Source organism: Manacus vitellinus, unplaced genomic scaffold (genome assembly GCF_001715985.3).
Source record: "Manacus vitellinus isolate BGI_N305 unplaced genomic scaffold, ASM171598v3 scaffold_6_pilon, whole genome shotgun sequence".
Classification (NCBI taxonomy): Eukaryota; Metazoa; Chordata; class Aves; order Passeriformes; family Pipridae; genus Manacus; species Manacus vitellinus.
In genome coordinates, this window is record NW_021940750.1 from 21,816,008 (window position 1) to 21,837,878 (window position 21,871).

General features: G+C 38.5%; 1 protein-coding gene across 23 annotated transcripts in view; it reads left to right on the plus strand.

Moving 5' to 3' along the window:
• Positions 1-21,871, plus strand: part of NRXN3 (neurexin 3) — a 935,277-nt gene that overhangs the window by 378,412 nt on the left and 534,994 nt on the right. For all 23 annotated transcript variants that reach the window (XM_018082450.2, XM_018082461.3, XM_018082475.2 and 20 more), the window contains 4 exons: positions 1,340-1,459; positions 6,925-7,306; positions 8,662-8,852; positions 9,358-9,531. In XM_018082450.2, the coding sequence (XP_017937939.1) occupies positions 1,340-1,459; positions 6,925-7,306; positions 8,662-8,852; positions 9,358-9,531 (867 nt within the window). The remainder of the gene's footprint in view (positions 1-1,339; positions 1,460-6,924; positions 7,307-8,661; positions 8,853-9,357; positions 9,532-21,871) is intronic.

Consider the following 21,871-nt stretch of genomic DNA (forward strand, 5'->3'; position numbering starts at 1 on the left):
TATTTTAAGGAGAACAACAGAATATTAATTTTGTTTTGGTCTCATTCTGTAGAATTCCTCTAGTACATGTATCCTAACTGAGTGAGACACCACCTTCTTTGCCCATGTTCCTCCTTTGGTGAGAAACAGTTACAGTAATGTTACTAATTAGGCAGTGTGCATACTGTGGACTATGGGCTATCTGATGTAGTTTTACCAGTGTAGTATGTTGATCTGTAGCAGTGCCTCATTGTCCCTGTCCCGTCTCTTTTACTAAGTTCAGTGTGTCTTGTTTTTATTTTCTTGGGTTCCCCTTTTGTCAGTTTGGGCAGTGGGTCCAGACCCAGCACGCAAAAAGTTCTGCTGTCCTCATTCTGCAGTTTTCTGATATACCTGGATCAAAACCCACGACTTTAATACTGTACTGAAATGAGGCTAGATGCTTTTAATTTAGCACACACCATTCAATTTCACTTACCATTTGACATGAGTGAGGTGTTCCAGTCCTGTAATCTGAACAATTAATTTTTTAAGTAATTGCCTGTCAACTGTGATGGGTGAGCAGCAAAACTGAACAAATATGGGTAGCACTAATGCTGTTTTCCCAGGAGCATTGTTTGCAAGGGCAACTGTGGTATAACCTTTTGAAGAAGAAATGGCTCCTCTTTCCCCTTTGGCTTGTAATTCAGGGGGTGAAGTAAGTACCTCAAAACTAGGCTTCTTTGACAAAGAACCTTAAAGCAATCAGCCAGGTTGGTGAGTGGTTTTCTCTCTGTGATTATTTTTTTTTTTGAAGGGATTGGGTTTGAAGTTATGTGGGGCTTTTTTGTTGTTATTGGGGTATTTGGGTTAGTTTTTCTTTTTTTATTTTTTTGAGACTGAAACCAACCTGGTGTTTGATACCGAAGTGTTGAGAGATCAGTCTGTTTAACTTTGAAAAGAATCCCAAGTACCTTGGGGATGTTGTAAATCCAGATTCTTAGAAGAGCAGAATTCTGCTGTAATGACTCCACTCTAGAGATACTTCAGTCATCAGCTTGTTTTCCTATTACTGCGGTGTGTTGTACAATGTGATATTTGGAAATTAGTACCACAGCACAAGAGAGATTTCTACTTGTTTTAAATGTGTGTGACCTCTGGGCTCTGTGGAGGAAGGCACTTGACTGAGTGGAAGTGTTCGTGACCCTGACTCCAGTGAGCTGGGAAGATGTAGGTGTGAGTGTTGATTACAGGTTGTAATACACCCATACAATCTACTGGTCTGTCTCACACCAGGTTGATTTTGGTGACTTTTCCCATTGAACAAGTACTAAGCTGGTGGGGATTTGGCTTTAACTGCTGTACCTGTCACCATCCCCAGGCAAGGGACCTGAAACTCTTTATGCTGGGCAGAAACTCAATGACAATGAGTGGCACACTGTCCGGGTCGTTCGGCGAGGAAAGAGCCTCAAGCTGATCGTGGATGATGATGTTGCGGAGGGTAAGTGTGATGTATGACTATTTTTTGATCATTACCTTTGTATCTCTATTCCCAGTCTTTCCTCTGCCATTATGCCCCTTCTCCCTGTTCTTGTATCTTTTCCCCCCCTCTTTCTGTTTCTACTTGCATATTATTTAGTGTTACTATATTGAAAACAAATGCTCAGATCTGAGAGGCTAACTTCTTAGCCAGCGCCAGAAACTTCTGTGACAGCTGTAACAATATGAAATATAAGTTTAGGGGACAGATAAGCTTACATATATACCTGAGACTGCAGAGGTGTTAAGCAGCACTCTCTCTTGCTTCAGGCTCTATTTGTGTTAGATTTGAGTATACCCCATTCCTGAGCTGCAAAGGTGGTTTCCAGTGCTGTGGAATCAAAGCCAAGGCTCTCCAAACTTTCCTCTGCACAAACTTGTCCTTTGATAAACCAGTATTCATTACATGTGTTAGAGAGCATGGATTTATGTCTCCACTGTTCATTGTGTGGGTGTGGTTGTTTAGGAGATTTTTTGCAGTTGGAGGGGTTTTTCGTGATTTTTTTTTTTTTTTACCCAACTTCTTGGGCTTATGGTTCAGAGCCTTCCGGAAGAAAAAGCAAACAAAGTAGTTTGTTCTCAACTTTTTTTTAGAGGTTAGGGAGGATTCTAACTCACCAGAGTGTATCATATCACATTGAGTATGTCAGCCCTTTTTTCAGATAACTTTTTGAGCTCCTGCTTCTTTTTGCAGAGAAATGTAGTTGAAGGGAGGAAAGAAAAGGTCAATCACTCAGGAAAGCTGATGTCTCCGAGGTTGAGATTTGCTTTGAAATGATCAAGGTGCTTTAGATTGATTTTTTCTTCATTACAAAATTTTAGACGTTACACTTTTCTGGTCCATTTTTCCATAACTGCAAGAGCCAGAAACTTACCTATCTTTTTTTGAAGGTCTAAAATTGTCATAGTTGTAAATAACTGTATGAAGCTGTTTTTTGAGGAAAACATCAACAGCCTGAAGGCTGGTAATAGAATCAGAAAGAACAGGAACCCTGGATTCAACACTGATGTGGGTATGTTTATTTAGTTGTGACCCATGATGTTTTGTCAAAAGCTGAAGCTTCTACTTGGAAGGCAACTAGAAGTTATGGCTGCTTTATACAAAAAGGTTTTTTTGCAAAAAGCTTTTCCTATATCCTATCTCTGAAAATAAGTTATTTTTATTCTGTACGACTGTGATTAATTTTAAATATTGTAGTAATTTAGATTATTTGGTAAACCGTGAGCCAGAAAGTTGAAATAAACCAATAGAAATGGGTTTGCAGTAAAATGGTTTGAGGTATATTTGCCCTCTGAAGTGAATATATGCTGTGCTGTATGGGCTGTGAATTTGCAAGAGAGAACAAGAAACACATGCAAGAAAAATCTTTCCCTCTCGTTGTTGGAAGACAACTTTGGGAGTGACTTGGTCAAAATTAGCTTATAGGAAAAATAAATTTTATTTAAGAGGGAACTTTCTGAGTTAGTGACATGTGCTGGCAAACATTTAATCCCTATTACTTCTACATTGGAGAACAATTCTTCTAGGATATGCTATTTTAGGAAGCCCCACGAGGTGGCACTCTTTGCATTACTGAATCGGTCCCCAAAAGCCATCTGTTTTTGAAGTCTTTTTTTCATGGAACTGAGTTTATAAATAATAATGATACAATCCTATACCAAAATAGGATACGCATATGCACATGTATATGAATTACATAATTAAAGATGCATTATAGCTAAAAATATCTGTTAAAAGAATGCCATCATGTCAAAGTCAAAAGTCAGAACAGCCAGAGTTAAGATTTTCTGTGCAGTCTGCATCCCACTTCCTTGGGCAGATGATAACAGTCTTGAGTGATGTGGTCACATAGATTTTTCCACAGGATTCTTGCTGTCTTAGGCATAGATCAGAAGTCTAAATTAGGCCCCAATAAAAATAAACAGCCTGTTTGATTTCCATCTTCTTATTGCTTGTTTGGAACAATGCACACCAGCTAAGTTTTGCTCTAAATATAGAGCTGTTTTTTTTTAATTTTATTTTATTTTATGTGTGTGTGTTTTGTACTACTCGTCAATATATTTATACAGAACTAAGAAGCTGCAACTGGATTTATTCCCTTGTCTCTTATGTGAAGCAAGTGAGCATCTTTTTCCCATTTTACAGGTCTGGAAACAAGGCACCAGATTAAAGTTGGATGTATTTGGTACAAATTTGGCATGATTTTTCAGTCATTTTCATCCGAAAGATTCAGCATGTCTGTAAATTACATCCTGTAAATTAGTTCAACCCTGCTACCTGGAGAATTAGGTCTAGACAATTAATGACCACTGATGAAAAATTTGTAATGAAGTGTCTGACTTGGCTTCCTGTAGGACATCTAAGGCAGAAACAGAATCCAATTCCTCTGGACAGCATTTTGCTGTTTAATCACAAAACCTTCATCCCTCATTCCAATCCACCTTAGAACATTAGTGATAAATGAGATGCAAATATAGAAGATATATTCCACTCTACAACATCGTGCAAACACCCAAATACCACTTGAACTAAAGAGCTTCTGTTTGCTGTAGTAGTTACAATACTCTCTATAGAGCACAAAGGAGGATTTGGAGGTGAACTCTGCAGGTGGGGCTGATAGCTAATGAGATCAGAAAATATTGGATTTCATTCCATGATTTCCTAGGATATTGCATTTCTTTTCTGATTCTGCTCTTGTATTGCCATGTCCTTTTCAGCCTTTCACTGAAATACCCTTAACTTGTTAGACTACTGCTTCTAGCACTATCTCTTTTTTCCTAAGCTAGCCCTCGTTTTCTCAATTTTCACCTCTTCTAAGATTCTGATCTCAGCTCTTCTAACCTCCTGCACTCCATTTTTAATGCCCCCTATATTTGGGTTCCCTGTCCCAGCATACTCCAGATTTCCCAGTCCTGGCTTTTCTCTCCTTCAGGCCACCACTACTTCTTTATGTTTATCTAACTACAGAAAAACAAAGAAGAGTTTTCTTGCTCTTGGTCCTTGACATCTTTTAGTTTTATTTTTCTAATTTTTTGAAGTAAAGAAGCAGGATTTTTTTTTAAGAGACTCTTCTGATTTTATTTTTAAGAAAGTACACTTCTGGTTTGGAAAAAATCATAACTTTTCATTTGATAACACTGAAGCTGAAACAGCCTCTAAAAATCACAATAGTGGAAGTGAGAAAGTTTGTCTAAACAAACTTCTGAATATACTGTTTCAGTTTCTGGGAACTGGCCTTTTTCAAACTAAAATAATATTATTTCTGGTAAAGAACTGGTCCAGGATTTAAAACATTTGCATTGATCTTGACACTTGAATTTCTAAAAAGTCAGAAGTATGTGACTGTCTTCAGCTGCTTCTAAGTTTGATCAGCTGTATCTGCTTGGATTGAAGCTTTCAGTGATATTTGTATAATTGCCTTTAAATTTAGATCCACTGCTGAAATTGGGAATAAGTGAAAAAATAAATTGGTTTGTGTAACATTTTTTCTTCATATTTGAAGTAGATACTTGAAAATATATTTTCTAATAACTGTGCTTGTTTACTGTCTTTGCATAAAACTTGATCATATTTGGACAAAGTATAAACTGAAAAATTTTATGATCGTGAGGGGTGATTTAGGAATATTTCAGTGTTTCCAGAGGCTCTAAGCAAGAAAATGACCATGAGTTTATTTAATCTGACTATTTATACACCACAAGCCAGAATGTATCATCCAAGTATCTTTTCAAATGTGTCCAGTTTTCCTTCTATCCCCCCACCAAAAAAAAAAAAATTATGTTGGCATTAGTAAGAAAAGTCTTGAAAGGGCAATTTTTTAAAAATTTTTTTCCTTTTTTAAATGCCAAGGAACTCTCTAGGTAAGAAATGCTAGGAGATTTCAGGGGAGAGCACAGAATATGAGAAAGCTTTTAAGTCCCAGTTGATATAACCTATGGGAATTAAGAGGAATTTGTCCTGGATTTGGTTATGGTGACTAGTGTAATTCCCAGGTATAATCCCAATGACTCAGAAATATCTCTTGCAGTGATGAGTTGAGAGTTGTGTATATATGCTTACTGACCAGGAGATGCAATCAAGTAGGATACTGTTGCTAAATTTTGTCTGTCTGCAGCACGCTGGAAGCATTTATGCAGGTCTTTATCCAGTTGTCAAATTTCACAAAACTAGTGTGAATTTAAATATTTTCATCCCCTCTGTATTTTAAACCTGGTGAATTTGATCAACATGTTAAAATATTATTAGAGGCAGAGGGACCAACAAGTAGTGTGGCTAAGAGCTTTGGAAAACCTTCTAAAAGGAAGGACTTTGCCTGCACAGTGATTACGATGGTGGACAAAACAGACTTGACTTGGGGAAAATTAATTTAATTTGCTGCCAATTAAAGATAAGAGTTGGATGGTGAGAAATGAAGACAAAAAGTGAAACGCTGCCCCCCACCCTCTCTCTTATTGGGTTGACTCCTTCATTCCTGACTATCCTACCTGCCCCCACCCAGTGGAGCACAAGATGGGGAATGGTAGCTGTGGTCAGTCTGTAACAGCTCCTCTCTGATTCTCCTTCCTCCTCATACTTGCATGTGTGACTAAATAATTAAAACTACCTTGATGAAGAACTGTGAAGGACTACAGTAAGGTTGGCTGAAAGGGTTTGCATTCTGATGTTGCCCGAGTTGTCTTTATAGCATACTGCTGTATTTCATATGTCTGTGTGGGTTCTGTGTCTGCACTGGTGCCTAGACACTTATTGAAATATTTATATACGATGTAAGAGTAGTCTGGCATATTTGGTATACTGAATAGCTTGGCTATTTTAATTGAGAGGTTAAAATCTGTAATGATGTGGCAAATAGGCCAAGTGGTAGGCTGGCAATTTAAATATACAGAGGGCCTTTTGCCTGTTGCATTCTTGTGTTTCCCTCCTGCTGTGCTCTTAAGAGAAATAACATCAAGCCAAGCACCAGGAGAGAACAGAAAAAAATATTAGCAATTTTGTGATTGTTCTCACTTCTTTCACTGCTCTGTTTATATTAATCTATGTTTATCAAATATTTTCAGGAAACGCACCTGTAAGAGTTGTTTCAGAAGTGTATGAGTTGTTTGGCAGATGAACTGTTGGACCAAATACATCACTGCAGACTTTAAGAGAGGGACCTGGTCTTCTTCACAAACAAGGAAGTCTGTGAAGCACAGGGGAAAATAGGGAGCTTACTGCCCATGGCCCTTTAGACCTGTCTTTTCTGCCAGATTTTGGCAACTGCTAGACTAAAGTGTCTCCACCAGGATTCTATACATTCTTATGCAAGCTATCAACAGTGATTAGATAGGATTAAGTTAGTATTGCTATTAGTCTGGAAATTGGAGTGTAAAGAGCTCCATATAACCTATTACTTATCCCTGATGTTCCTCCTTGTTTCTGTCCTTCAGGCACAATGGTTGGTGATCACACTCGCCTGGAGTTCCACAACATTGAGACGGGGATCATGACAGAGAAACGGTACATCTCTGTTATCCCCTCCAGTTTCATCGGCCATCTCCAGAGCCTCATGTTCAATGGGATGCTCTACATTGACCTGTGCAAGAATGGTGACATTGACTACTGTGAGCTGAAGGCACGCTTTGGTCTCCGCAACATTATAGCTGACCCTGTGACGTTCAAGACTAAGAGCAGCTACCTGAGCCTGGCCACCTTGCAGGCTTATACATCCATGCACCTCTTCTTTCAGTTCAAGACCACCTCAGCTGATGGTTTCATCCTCTTTAACAGTGGTGATGGCAATGACTTTATTGCAGTTGAACTAGTCAAGGGGTAAGTGTCCTTGTTATATTTTACCAGCTTATTTAGAGATAAACTTACTTATAGATAAACTTTAAATGCTTGTATAAAGAGAATTCACCTCATACTGAAATTGTTTGCTGAGGTGTAAGACAAAGCACTTAAACATAAACACTAAGCTTAAGACTCCGGATTTTATCACTGTCTTCCTTCTGTGGCTGAGGCAAAAACACTTTTATAGTGTGCAGCATTAATATTTTAAGTTGTTTGGATGTAGCTAGACTAATGTTTTGTCCTGTTAACCTCACAGCTTAGCACAGAAGAGGAAGAAATGTGCTGAGGGCTCTGTATCTCTCTTCTCTGCCCACTTCCCTTTTTTTTTTTCCTGTAATACTCATTTTTCTGCCAACTTCACTGGAGGGGAAAAAAAAGGATATGGGCTGCTGAATCTGTAATTCTGCTGGTGATATTTGAGGAAAAGCAAACTCAGCTTGCTTTTGAGCTGCTATATTCTTTTTAAAAGACCAATAGCTTATTTAAAAAAAAATCCTTTGTTAGATGAACAAATTTTGATCTCTTACGATTTAGTCATGGTAGACATGTTTTCCAAAAATACAGTTTAGTAGTCCTGTTTATTTCAATTCAATCTGTTTCAGTTTTAACTTTGCACATACTTCTTAAGTGGGACATTGAGTAATATAAAAAGCACCAGTCACGAGCTCCTGGTGCTCTGTTGAAAGTTGAGTTTTGTTGTCTTTTTTTTTCCCCTTTCTAAATAGAATACTTCTCTTCTATCCTCAGGTGAATTTCTGTGTTTGAACTATATAAATAATTCAGGGTAACACTCCCGTGACTTCAGTCTTTGTTAGGGTCTTTATTTTTTACCAAAAGCATTGCTAATTGTTTTCTAGCTGTTTGAATAAGCCTAATGTAAATTTACTAAAATATTTCAAGTGAGTTTCCTGATAAACTTCTTAAGAGAGTTATGAAGAACTCAGAATGAACCTGAGGAATATATTCCCCAAATAAGCATGTCTAACATTGCTCTCCAGTACATTTATTGATATTGCCAATTTAAAAAAATAATTATATTCTCAGGCAGCATTTGTATAGATCTGCAAGAACTTTGTGGGAAAAAAAGGGAATGCTTTTGGTTAGGATCTGATTATTTCAAATGTTATAATCTCAAAATACTAATCCTTACACTTTGGTGGAAAGGAAACAACTACATCTTTTCAAAGCAATGGCTAATATTTTGGCTTATTAGAGCTCTCTATCCCGGAGATACTTCCCTTTGTGACTTTTGTAAGTATCAGCTCTGGCTAGAATAAGAGTCAGTAGCGCTGGAATTCTTACACAATTTTAACTAGCTCTTGTTATGTTTACAGGTATATACACTATGTGTTTGACCTTGGAAATGGACCTAATGTTATCAAAGGCAACAGTGATCGTCCTCTTAATGACAACCAATGGCACAATGTCGTCATTACCAGAGATAACAGTAACACACACAGCCTAAAGGTGGACACCAAGGTGGTCACTCAGGTTATCAACGGTGCCAAAAATCTGGATCTTAAAGGTAAACTCTACAAGACTGGCAGTTCCCCCCTTTATTCTTGCACTAGTAAACAAGAGAAAACTTAAAATAACCATGCATTACAGAACAGTAAATCTGGACTTTGCTAATTTTGGCTGTCAAATTCATTTTTCTCTTTCTTGTTTGGCACTTCCTGTAGGAGCACAGTTTGTCATATTTTGCTTTTCCGGAAGTTAATTGTCATCTTACATTTTTTTCCTAGTTAGGTAGCAATTACAATTGGGATTATTGGTGGGGTTTTGCAGGGCTTTTTTGTTTGGTTGTTTGTTTGGGGGTTTTTTGTTTGTTTGTTTTGTTTTGGGCTTTGCTTTGGTTTTTTTTTGTAGTAAAGAAGGCAGAAACGACTTCTTGCACAATATCTCACTCTGCTTTTAAATTTTTCTGAACATCTGTTGACTTTGTTATATTCACATTTGGTGACAAGGAAAGTCACTCTAGAAGGTGTGTAACTTGCTCCTTCTTGTATGTTTACCCCTCTCTCCTCTAGGTGATCTCTACATTGCTGGCCTAGCTCAAGGCATGTATAGCAACCTCCCAAAGCTTGTGGCCTCACGTGATGGATTTCAGGGCTGTTTGGCATCTGTGGACTTGAATGGGCGTTTGCCTGATCTTATCAATGATGCTCTGCACCGCAGTGGGCAGATTGAGCGTGGATGTGAAGGTATAACTGATTTCAGAGAAGTTTCACTCTCAAGCACTCAATTCTTACTTCATTGCTGCCCTCTGTGCATCTCTTCCACCTTACTATTAATTTCATTAAGTTGCTTTCATTGCAGTATCCTTCATTACAACTTATGTTTTCCAAATGCAGCTATTTGCTACAAGTTTTCGTCCTACAAGAGTGGTTTATAAAGATTACAGTACTCTTAAAATACTTTGAAAGATGTTCTGAGCATTCAATTCATTTTTGCTTCAGAGCACCCTTTCTTTGGGATTCACAGAAGTAAGTATTTCAAAGAACAAGTGGAGACAGGAAAAATGGAAGTGGAAGGCAGAAGGAGCTGAAGGATGAAGACTGGACTAAAAGAGGAGTTCATTTTTGAGGAAGTGGACCTCCAGTGAAACCAGTGGGCCCATTGCCTCTTCTGCCTAGAAAACATTTCTCTTCTGTATTTTCTCTTTTCCAGCCAGAATAGAACTTAATGTGATGAGTTACTTTTAGAAGCATGTAAATGGTAGTGATATCCTGAAACTTCTTTAAGAATTTACTATTCCTGCTAAGCTCTCATTAATTAAAAAAATATTGACGTTAGCAGCACTGACTCAGTGAAATGCATATGGTTTCAATTCCCAAAGCACTTGGGGTACTTAACATCAAAACCCCCAGGGTTTTGCTCTCTGGGTTACATGACAATCACCACTGTGTCTAGTTCCACTCAATACCAGTCTACTGTGTTGGCTACCAGTCACTAGAAGAAGATAATTTTTTTCTGTAACATTGGTATGCATGTTTGCTAAGAAAAGGTGTATGTCCTGAATTGATCCTTCAAAAATTTCATAAAGTTAAATTACTCCTTGGTTGTCTATCACCTACTGTGTCAAAATTACAGGTTATATCATGATGAAGTCACACCATTTTTCAAGACTGTCACTTCTTAGGATTAAAACTGTCATCTTAGTGATATCTTTGAGTATTTATGAAACACCAAATTGGCAGTCCTATTAGATCTGTTCCCTTGCTTGTGTCTGTGTTCTGGTTGGCTGAGAGCTCTTGTGCCCCAGCCCTCCTTCCACACTCGCGCAGTGATACTCTTGTTTGTGGGAATTTTGTGTCCTCTCACAGGAGCTCAGTCAGTGTCAACTTCCACTTCACAGCACTGGCAAGTGCCACACAGCTGGAGGATGGGGTTTTTTTCCATCTTTCTCTTTTTTTTCTTAATAGTGTCTGTTAACCACACTGTTCCGTGTGGAAATGAGCACATTGTAGCAGAACTGGTGTCTTTGTTTGTGGCAGACCCAACTTGTCGAAAGAAGTGCACCTTTTCTGTATTATTTACAAGGGAAAAAAAGGAATTTTAGGTTTTAGAAAATGTCAATTCTATTTATCCATGGTGCACTAAAAGCTCTTCTTTAATATTAGTGATTTGTTGATAATTCCTCTGTTTAAAATTATATTAATCCATTGGCTATTTAGCTGTTGTGATTTCTACTAAATCTCTGTCTTCAGAGGGCCTCTCATTAGACTAACCTGTTGTTCTGTGTTTGGCTCAAGAGCAGAGTCATGATGCTTTCCCAGAAGACTCTTCACCATTATTAGAGCTATGGTGTTTCCTTCTCATGTACCCAGTGTAATTCTTTGATTTAGTGTCCTGTTACTGAGGTTGCATAAGGTCACTGCTACTCTCAAAATGCACAATGTGGCACTTTGTCTGTGTGCCAGTATGGTACCAGCACAGCTGCTGCCTGAGCATAGAGACTGGTTCACTCTTCGAAATATCTGAAATGTAATTTCTCCTTCTCTTCTAAAGCCCTTCAAACAGGATTCAAGATTTGAAAGAGATCTAAAGAAATGGATGGTAGGGTCAGTGATTGCCTTTGTTCTGCCTTTGGAAGAACTTGATCTTCCAAAGCAGTGCCCATGCTGTCTTCCCAAATGGTCCCTGCTCAGTATGAAAGAAACTGCTGAAGAGGAATGCATTCTTTTTGCCTACGTGTTTAGGATTAGTAAAAAACCTGAGAATTTGGTCACCAGAAAGCTGTTTCATTTGTTGGTTTTGTTTGTTTGTTTTTTTTTTAATCATAGCAACCCATAAGACTTCGTCTCAGATCTTGGCTGCTGCCTGCTGGTGCCTATTCTTACAGTTGCCAGTGAAAGTCACACCTATCTCCCCTTTCTCTAAGGAAAGAAAAACACAAAGCACGTTCAGTCCTTTTTTATGTCTCCCTAGTTTGCTTCCATCTCACATGATCTTGGATCCAATCTTAACAATATTTTCAAGGGCTGAAGTCCCAAGCAGTCCTTGCTGCCTTATGGTGTTTAAATAAGTTTTTAATAAACAATTGCAGGCTTTTTGTGTGAATAGTTGTGCTGTGTGTTGATTTGCCAGACATGTCTTTGTTTAATCATGAAGGGGGGTGGGATCACATCAATGATGAGAACATGCATGCTTAAAGAAAATGTCATTCCATCCCCACATAGGAATCTTGCCTTTCAAATGTGGTATGAGAGAGATTTCTGCTAATGCTTGTCTCTTGTTGCGGCTTTGCTTTCAGAAGCAGAAGAGATTACAAGGTGGCAGCTGTTTTCTCAGAAACTGTCAGTTTGATCTCAGGACAGAATCAAAGGATGTGTAGGGGAACGAAGCCTTGAGAATAGTGGAATGCGAAATGTAGGTCAGGAGACAGAGCTGTACCGCCTAAGACACACCAGCATCCTGTTCGTGTTTGTTATCTCTGTTCATGTTTTTCAGTACCCTACTCCATACCACTAAATTCACAATTTTTAATAGGAAAATTATATTCCTTATTGTCTTAATGCTACTGCTACCTCATTTTATTCAATTTGAGCAAGCCATTGAATTTCCTTGGCCACATGGTTTTTCTCATATGCTTAAGCATAATTCAGCCTCACTGTGCAACAAAGCACAAACCTGTTGTGTTATACAATTATCTGTGTTCCAGTGATAAGTAAGGCAGTGCTTCTACTTGAGTGGGAAGGACTTTCAGTAAATTATATTTATATTTTAATGATTTATTTATAGGAGATCTTTTTCCTTGGGATCTGAAGAACCCCAAAGCATTCTTAGTCATACACATACAAGTCATTCTTGAAATGCAGACATTCTTGAGACTGAAATTTACTGGCATTTAATGGTATATAGTAGTGTTAAAAAAAAAGGCAGTTCAAGACCTAAGGAAAAAATTACTTTACCTCTCATGGCCTATCGGTTCTATTCTTATAATTTCTTTAAATTATCTATCCTGGGATTTGTTTAGGCTAGTACAACTAAGTAACCTCTTCATCCCGTTCGTCAGGTGACATATCAGCTTCCTTTTGCATCATGGTTTATTTTCATTGCTCTTTTGCAATTGCAAAAATAGCATTTCTGATTCCTTAGGAGCAACAGGCAGCTCTTCACAGATCTTGAAGGTCTGGTCAGATCTGTATTTGGCTGCTTGTGTTTACCTGGAAGGTGTTTTGTGTAGCCAGAAACCACCTTGCTTCCTGGTGTGTTCTGGTGCGCTACACACAACTGTGAGGACAACATGATGCCAATATATTTGTTCATTTTTACAGAGTATCTTGAGCTCTTGTGCTAACTGCAGCTATCATCATCATCTTTTGTGTGACAAGAGGGCCCTTCCACCTACCACCACCCGAAAAAAGGGGTTGGCAAGAGGGCCTGAAAGAAAAGCTGCCAAAGGTAGGGAAGTGGTTGAGACTTAATGATTCTTCTGTCAGTGTTGGATCAGGGTACTGAAAACTCTGGAGAGACAAAATCACCTCTCAGAAAGGACTTGAAGTGGGGGGGCCTCCTCTAGTGGAAGCTTGCAAGCAAGTGTGCCTCCTACTTTGGGCCTTGCTGTCCCCACCCATAAAATTCATCTGCAAGGTATTGTTCTATTTGTGATGAAAGTATGAAATTCAACTGTGTCTTTTCAGACCACTTTGAAACAACGGATGCAGGCTCCTAGAGATTACCAAAGCATTAGAAACTGAGGAAAAGAAGTCTTCTATCAGGACCTAGTTTTCTCCAGTCTCCATCTCAACAGCCGATCGGGGGTGGTTGGAAATTTTTATACTCCTGAGTTTGCATGATACAGGCTATTTCTACATCAGACGTACACAGTTTGAGAGAAAAGATGTCTGCATTATGGTGCACATGCCAGAGTTGATATATGGAAGAAGTTGTTCCAGGTGACATCCTTTCCCTTCTTGAAAGGAAATAATTTAAACTTCAGATAATCTCTTTACTGGGCTTTTAAAATCAATTCTTTTTTGCTGAACTCGTCATTTCTGGTCTTAGTACTAGATGAATGGATCAGTTTATTCCATCCACAAAAGTCTAGACTGAGTGACTCACAGCATTTTCCTCGCTGGTCCTGGAAGAAGTTAAGCAGATGGCCAACCTTTTGAGGAATTTAAAGAGGATAACCCCAGTATTAATGAGTACTTCCTGCATTTCAGGTGTTTTTTCACCTCTTTATTAATTTGCCATATGTTCTCCCATGTTTTCCTTCCCTTTATTTGGACATCCTTATGTTGGGGCATTAGAGCTATCTGTAATGTAACTGCACATGCCAAATGTGTTCACTCCATCGTGCCCCCAATCAACCAAACCTAACAGAAGTGCTTAAAAAACATTTTATTTCTTTTGCAAGGTGGTTTTTTATGTGCATTAGAGATGCTGCTTCTTCCTCACCTGTTCCACTGATAACAGCTTCTCACAGAGGAGAGTGATTATTATTAAACAGGCTGACACTGTTCCAGATGTTTTGGGACTTTTTTTGTCCTAACTTAATCTTCTTTCCAGATCCTGGAGTAAAATCATAATCTTTTGCAACTTGCCATGAACTAGTTTAGTTAACCTTTGGAATTCACTGGTGCATGAAAAGCATGAATGACACATACAGGCTGGATAATCAGAAACACATTTTGCATACTAAGCAGTATGTGGAAAACAGAAAATATAATCTCATGCTTAAAATCTCACAGCAGGATAATGTCAGAAAGGATTTCACCCTTCATCTGCTTAGTAGAGAAACTTCAAATCTGGTCATACTCCACTTTCTCTCTGGAATCAAAGGTTGTCCACTGAGGAGTGGAGTATTAATTTGCTCCATGATGGTTTGACATCTCTCCTATTCCTTCTGCTTTTGTATTCCATTCTCATAGTGCTACTGGAATTAAGGAACAAATATGGGCTTTACTTCTGTTCAGCGACAAAGAAGATGTGGACTGGGGCAGTAGGAGAAGTACTTGTTTGTTATAGAGAAATTGTTGGAATAAGTGCTGAAGATGATCCATGAAGAAATTCATTCTTCTTGTCTTTCTACTCCTCCTCCCTTTCTTTTGAATTTTGTTCAAGGAAAAAGGGATTTTGTAGCTCTATGTATAAAGCAGTTCCAAAAGGAAGAAAAATCTGACTATCTCAAAAGGGAAGGTAGTTGTCATCTTGGGTCATTCATGGGCTGTGAAACGATAGCAGAAATTCAAAATGTTAAACTTCTTAGGAACCACAGGAAATGGTATCTGTACATGTCAGTTCTAATTTATTGAGTCGTAAATGGGAAATGGAGAACTACCAATCTCTCTACAGTATCAGCTGTGACATTAGAATTTTTTAAGAACAGAAGGTTAAGAGGGTAAGTGTGTACTTCTTAAATACCCATCTTTTGAGCAATGAGATAATTGATTTGGTGTTTTCTCGTTCCTATTGTTCTGTGTAATAGAAATATGTAACCTTCAGTGGCAAGGGATTCAGGAACTGCTGCCTATGCTCCCATCTTTGTGCTCTGCTTTTTCCATGCTGAAAGAGAAAACTTAGAATCAAGGTATAACACATCAAAAGTCTATGTGGCTTCCTCGTAAACTGGACTCCATTGAAAAAAAAAAGAAACTCTGTGCCTACATAGAAGAGCATCAGTAGTATTGTTTTGCTATTTAATGTTCTTAGATTCTCAGTAAGTGTATTTGGATCTTTAGACAGTCAGACTTAGTAGATTTATGATTCTCTTTTGCCATATGGACTATGATTTGACCACAGATAACAAAATCATTCCCACCTAGGTGAAAGAATGAGCTAGTACTCTTCATTTTTGTTGATAGCTCTAATGACATTGAAGAAGACTATACGAGTCTAAAACCTGAGCTGTCTGTTCTCCTATTGATCCAAGTTTTCTTAAAGATGTACTGAAATCCATGAGTAGGTGACAGCTTGTGAGGGGGCAAGGTTTTACTGTCACTTTATGTTCAGTGTCAGGTTCAGTTCTTGGGATATACAGAGACTGTGGTCTTACAGAGTAATCAGTCCCCTATGGTTTTCTGGCAATAAATCCACTTTGGACAAAAAGCTGGAGCAATCTGTGCTTTTATGGAAGACAGAGAATTTAAATTCAGATCCATAGTCTGGATATAGAAACAAAAAACAAATATGCTTGACCGATGTACTGAAAGTCAAATACATTTTTTTTTTTTTTACTTAAATGGATTCTAAGTATTTCTCAAATGAGTCAAAATCTCTCTTAAGTTATTGTTAAATGCTGATAGATTTAAGATAGTGATATTTTTTCTTCTCTGTGTACTGTCTGTAAATTCTGTGGGTTTCTTTTGTGTGTGAATGAAATGCATTTCCTCTTTTTATTTGGTTTTGTTATCTGTTGGTTGGTTGGTTGGTTGCATTAAGATAGTCATTGTCCCTCTGTGCCTCCTTTATACTAACCTGTTGTTTGGGGTGTTTTTTGCCTTTTTTTTTTTTTTGCTAACGAAGTTGGGCTGACCAAAGCTGACCTGCAAGGTAGAGAAGGTTTTTCTTTCCCATGACTGGTTTGAACTGAAAGATGCTTTTATGTAACATTTGGTGCCTTTTACTGGATGCAGTCACATCTCTAAGACAGGAACAGAATGACAAACTGTAGCCTCTGTGGAGGACAATATCTGGGTTGAAGAAGGACACGGCAAACAGTGGAGGTGCTTCAGTTGACCTGTGGGTTTGACTGTATCAGAGTCTGAATAGCTGTAAGAGCACCAGTTGATTTCCTGAAAAGCCTCATGATTATTCAGGCAAATAGCTAGCACGTATAGAGACATAGAAGGCCCTCGGAGGCCTCGAAGGCCCTTTGTTTGCAAAACAAACAAACAAACAAAAATGAGTGAGATCTTAAGGAGTGAGATCAGGAGGTAAAAACTGGTTTGGTTTTTTTTTAACTTATACTTTGAAAAAAACGCAAAACCTGAAAACCAACCAGAAATAACTTTCTGGAATTTCAATTAAAAAAAAAATCTGTAAACTACAAGCTGCCTTAATATTTAGAATGGCATTTTACAAGCCATAATCTGGGCAGGAAGGGCTCCTCTCCATAGGAGGGCCAACACAGAACAGAGAGCTGAGCATAGGAGCAGCAGTTAACACCAAGGGGAATGAGGAGGCCCCTTCTCCCCAGTCCAGTAGTCCGAGCTGCAAAAATTACAGTTATTATGTGCCACAGAGCTCGTTCCTCAGTGGCTGTTGCTGCACCAACGATGTCAGAGGCACAGAGACACACAGAAGGTGTGTCCTTGTTGAGGAACTGTGTCACCAGGTCAAGGAGTTATGCAAGGAAGTCAGTAGGTTGTTGAGCATTCGTGAGAATAAGAAAGAAATAGGATATTCTCAGAGACCATGCACACCGTTTCCCTGGGATTTAAGTGAGGAAACGTGCCTTATTAGAAATTAATAGGTCTTTGATATTAGTATAACCTGAAGATGTTTTCCATGGCATTGAAAGTGTATCCTTTTAAATATGATAGTGAAAGTATACTTCCCAACTCATCTGGAGAGACTGCAATATAGAGTACAAATTAATTTATTCCTGAGTGTTATGGAAGTCAGTAAAAATGTTCCTAATTTTTAATGGAAAATGAGACAATGGTCTAAGGTATAAGGGTAAGTCAGGGGCATTGGACAGTGTCTCTGTTTAACCGTCCTGAAGCCACAGATGGCTTCTGTTATGGTATCAGCTTAGTGACCTTGAAATTTTATGTCTAAGCCAAAGGTTTGGTCTAAGGTTTTATTGTGAGAGAAAACATGTAAAATGTTCCTGTGTCACTCTATAGATAGAGACTTCCCAACATTTTTCATATCACTGAAATTAAGTTTTTGAGACTGTAACCATGTGCTTTGTAAACTCAGTTTCTATTCGCTGTGTTTACCCTGACAACCTGGTGATATTGCTGACCCAATCTAATGTAATAGATGCAATTTTCAGATTAAAATATTCCTGTTCTCTATTCCAGGTATAGGCAGGTAGCAATTACCTTTCCTTCAGGATATCACATGTATGTTTAGGTAGGGTTTGGCGTTCTATGGCTCAATAGGAAAGGATAAAAATAATTTTGGAGGAATAAGGATATTTTAACAGATAAACAGTTTATCACTGTAGCAGTTGTTAATAGACATAAGCAGAGACACCCTCTCACCCAACAGGTAATGATACTGACAGTTTGAGATAATTTTAGCAATTGGATGCATACAAAACATTGAATCTGAAAGATTTGACAGCCTCCAGGTAGGCAGAAGTTAGTGTGGTGTATTTTGCTCTATGCATGTGGAGAATCTTACTGCAACTGTGTTTTGTTGGCATCTCAGACCTATTCCGAGCTGTAAAAAGTTGAAGCACTGTCTTACAGAGGTTAGGGATTTAGAGTCTATTAGGTGCTGCCCCTTGGTGAATTCTGAAGTTAATGTAAATGAAAGTGGTAAAAGATGAGATTTGAAAGACTATGAAATATATGCGGCCTGTGACTGATGTGATTAAAAAAGTGGCCTGGAACTACACCGGGGTGTAAATAAGTTTAGGATTAAAGTGTTCTGTGCCATCCATTCAAACTGTGGCAGTGAATTTTGGATTTGGATTAGACATCAGCAAGTATCAAATCTCTCTGGCTGCAGTCACTGTACTTTCTAGTCACCTATGTCCCCATCAGAATGCCGAATGCATGCACAGGAGTTCCTGCTCAATTTCTGATGTCCATTGAAGTGGATACAGCACGTTCTGGAACAAACAGATTTGTTTGTTGTTTTGATTTTTCCAGACTTCTGAGAACCTAAAGGCTCGTCAGAGCTGTGAACATTATTCCAGCCCAAGCTCAAATTGTTACAGAAGTCTGAACCCTATAGGAATATTTTCCCTTCATATGGAGACACCTGAAGCCTAAAGGGAAGCATTTGTCTTGAGTGCATAATGTGGATTATTGACTTTTCAGGAAACCAACCTTTGCTGAATAGGTTTGGCCATTTCAGAATAGACCATGAGGCTTGGTACTTTTGTACTGCTGTGATTTGCATAGGAAAGGGTGTTTTTTCAATTGACTGTGTTTTTCTTGTTCACATACAGCCCTTTCAGTTTTTCCTTTCTGCTTTTATTTTCTGTGTCTGAATGCTGTTTACTTCCTCTACTTCATTTGCATCTCCCTGTCCCTTGTCACATCTTGGGTGCTGGCATACTCCCTTTAATGCAGTTGATTTTTTGTTGTATGGCTGGGGTTTCTATTGGTTTTGGGTTTTTTTTAGTTCTTCCCTCACCAGCATGTGTATGAACATGTTGCTCAAGACCATATAGAGGGAGGAAGACATGTATATGCCAGGTTTCTTGGAGGGTAAAAAATCCCACTGCCTTGCCAGATCCATTCTCTGTGGATTGCTCTTGCTGCTGATTCCCTTCTCCTGTCACCTTGAGATCAATGTGCTTTCTGTGGGAGAAAGCACATTTGTGCATATTTGTTATTTTAACTATTCCCAGTTCCTGAAGTTTTCAGACCAACCACTTATTTGGAACAGAAGGATTCTGCATCATAGCTGACATCAGGTGAATGAAGCGTTCACGTTCTGTTGAGGTGCTGAAATAAGCAGCTGCATTTTCAGAGGACTAAAGAATGCTGGCTTTTGAGTTATTTCTGACAATCAGTAACTTTAAATTTGGAACCTGACAGATGTCTAACCTTATTTAGGTGATGAAAAGAATGATGAGTTCTTAACAAAATATGAAACTGAGAGCTTGAAGAGCTGGCCTTGCAGTCCTTGAAAATCTCTTTGGCTTTTGGGTTCTGGTTTGCTATGTTAGTCTGTGATAGTCCTGCTTTCTACTACCTGTGACTCAAAATACAGGATCTAACTTTCTGAATCATGCGCTGAACCTTGACTATACTTTAGTTTAGTGTGCAAAGTAAATGTTGACATACCACCAATATGTATTTGACAATTATAGTATGTGTGATATGGTCCCTCCCATGAAGTGATAACTCCTTCAGATTCAGACTCAGTTTTTCTCACTTTTTACCCAGAAAAAAATATTTTTTCCAAATTATTCTGAAACTGGAAAACTTAATGGGATTAATTTCATTTCTTACTTAACCCACACTGAATGAGTTCTGGAATGGGTTTATTTTCTGCCTTGAGTTTTCCTTTCTAAGACCTGATGTCTTGGAAGTTCAACCTCTCTGAGCTGAACTGGTACTAGACATTAAATTAAGACTGACTGCCTCTGGTTATGACAGGGGAGTGCTGACAGAAGTATATTGTAGATCTATCATAGGTATAAATTGATGGTAACGTCTGACTGGTAGTGGTAGAGATATCTTAGCGCTTGATGGAGTTTGTATTTAGGAACTGTGGGACAAAAGAAGCACCTTATTCTGCAAAGACTGAAAAGATATCTTCTGTGTATTAGTTCCTATTGCTTCCTATTGCTTCCCTACCTCTTTGAAGATACAAGGGGAAAAAATGAGAGCTTTTAGGGAGATGGAGAATGAAAATGGGCTCATGTTGTCATTGAACCATGCCTGTTGCAGATCTTCATCTTACTGAGAAAATAATTTTAAGAGAAATGGTTGATTCCTTTCAACAACAGTGAATTTTTGATGTGTGAAGGAAGGTGTTATGTATGAGAGAAATAACAGCTTGCTTATCTTCATGCTTATTGCTATTTGTGATCAAAGCATGAGGCAGTTGTGTAATAATCCTGTAGCTGCTGCATAAAGAAACTGATTTCTCATGTAACTGGAAAGAACAATAAACACAATACTATCTTTTATTCCTGAAGTTGCTTTTTCTGCAAAGGGCTTTCCAACAATACGGAAGGAATGGCTTTTCTTGCCAGTGAAACACACCTATCTATGGGATGCAACATGGTAGTTTTAGCACCATGCAGCAGATTTTTTTTTAGTTTCAGGGCAAAGAGAAACCCACCATACAGCTGAAATTGTGGGAAAGAGTTAGGGTAGACGAAGTAATTTATCCAAGCAGAATATGGATAAGAGATCTGGCTGTTATAGTCTTCTAAAGTGATTTTCTTCAAATACTTAGTAGTAAAATAAACAAACAATACATCTGGATAGGTAACTTTGAAGAAAAGTGTAGTACTGGACTCCTTCCCAGGGAGGGAGGTGCAACAAATCCCAGATCCTGCAAGTCCTCAGATACTGAGCTGTTCCAATAAAAATTAGAGATGCAGACATAAGATCAAAAGGACATAGTTGAAGAATTCTACTTTGCCATCTCAGTTGGTAGGCCTAGTCTGGACAGGATGAGACACAGCAAGTCACCCTTCTATCAGGGATGCTTTTCTGCACTGAGGACTTTTCCACTTTGATTCTATACCTACGGCCCACTCGTTCTCCTCTCCACTGTACCTGTGGCATAAAGAAGGCAATGCGCCAAGCCCAGCTACAAACAGACAACAAAATCAGAGGTATTTCAGATTATCATGTGAAGACTGGTTCTGAAACTTTGCTATTAAATACTTTGACTTCTTTAAATGTTGTCAAAGGAATGAGATTAAAAATAGACCTTAGCCCTGATGGCATCAGTAATTTAGAAACAATTCTGCTGCTTTATATATAAGTTGTTTGTCATCTTCTTTCCTTGTTTGTTAGCACTAAAGGGCATGTGCGTGGTAACACAATCTTCGTGTTTTATGAGTCTTCCTGTGCTTCTATTGCTTTGCTCCCTAATCCAAAATCCTAATCTCCTGTGACATCCCTATTAGTTACTCTGATCAAAATTCTGTTGCCACAGATGGAGGATTATGACATCAGGCAAGGACTGTAAGCAGTAGGAGTAAATGAACTCTCTGAGACAAAGGTCCTTTTATGATGCAAATGGCCCATAATACTAAGGAGTGAGGCAAGGTGTAGTAGCCAACATCTATGCTGTGCCATCACAACTGACTCTAAAGATGGCAGATCAGGCTTCAAGCTTCCTTGTGGTATTGTCAAGCTTTCAAAATTCCTCATTATTGTTTTTTTTTAATTTTTCTTCTTTTTTCTTCCCTCTGGCTCCTGTGAAAGTGCTGTTCCCATATTC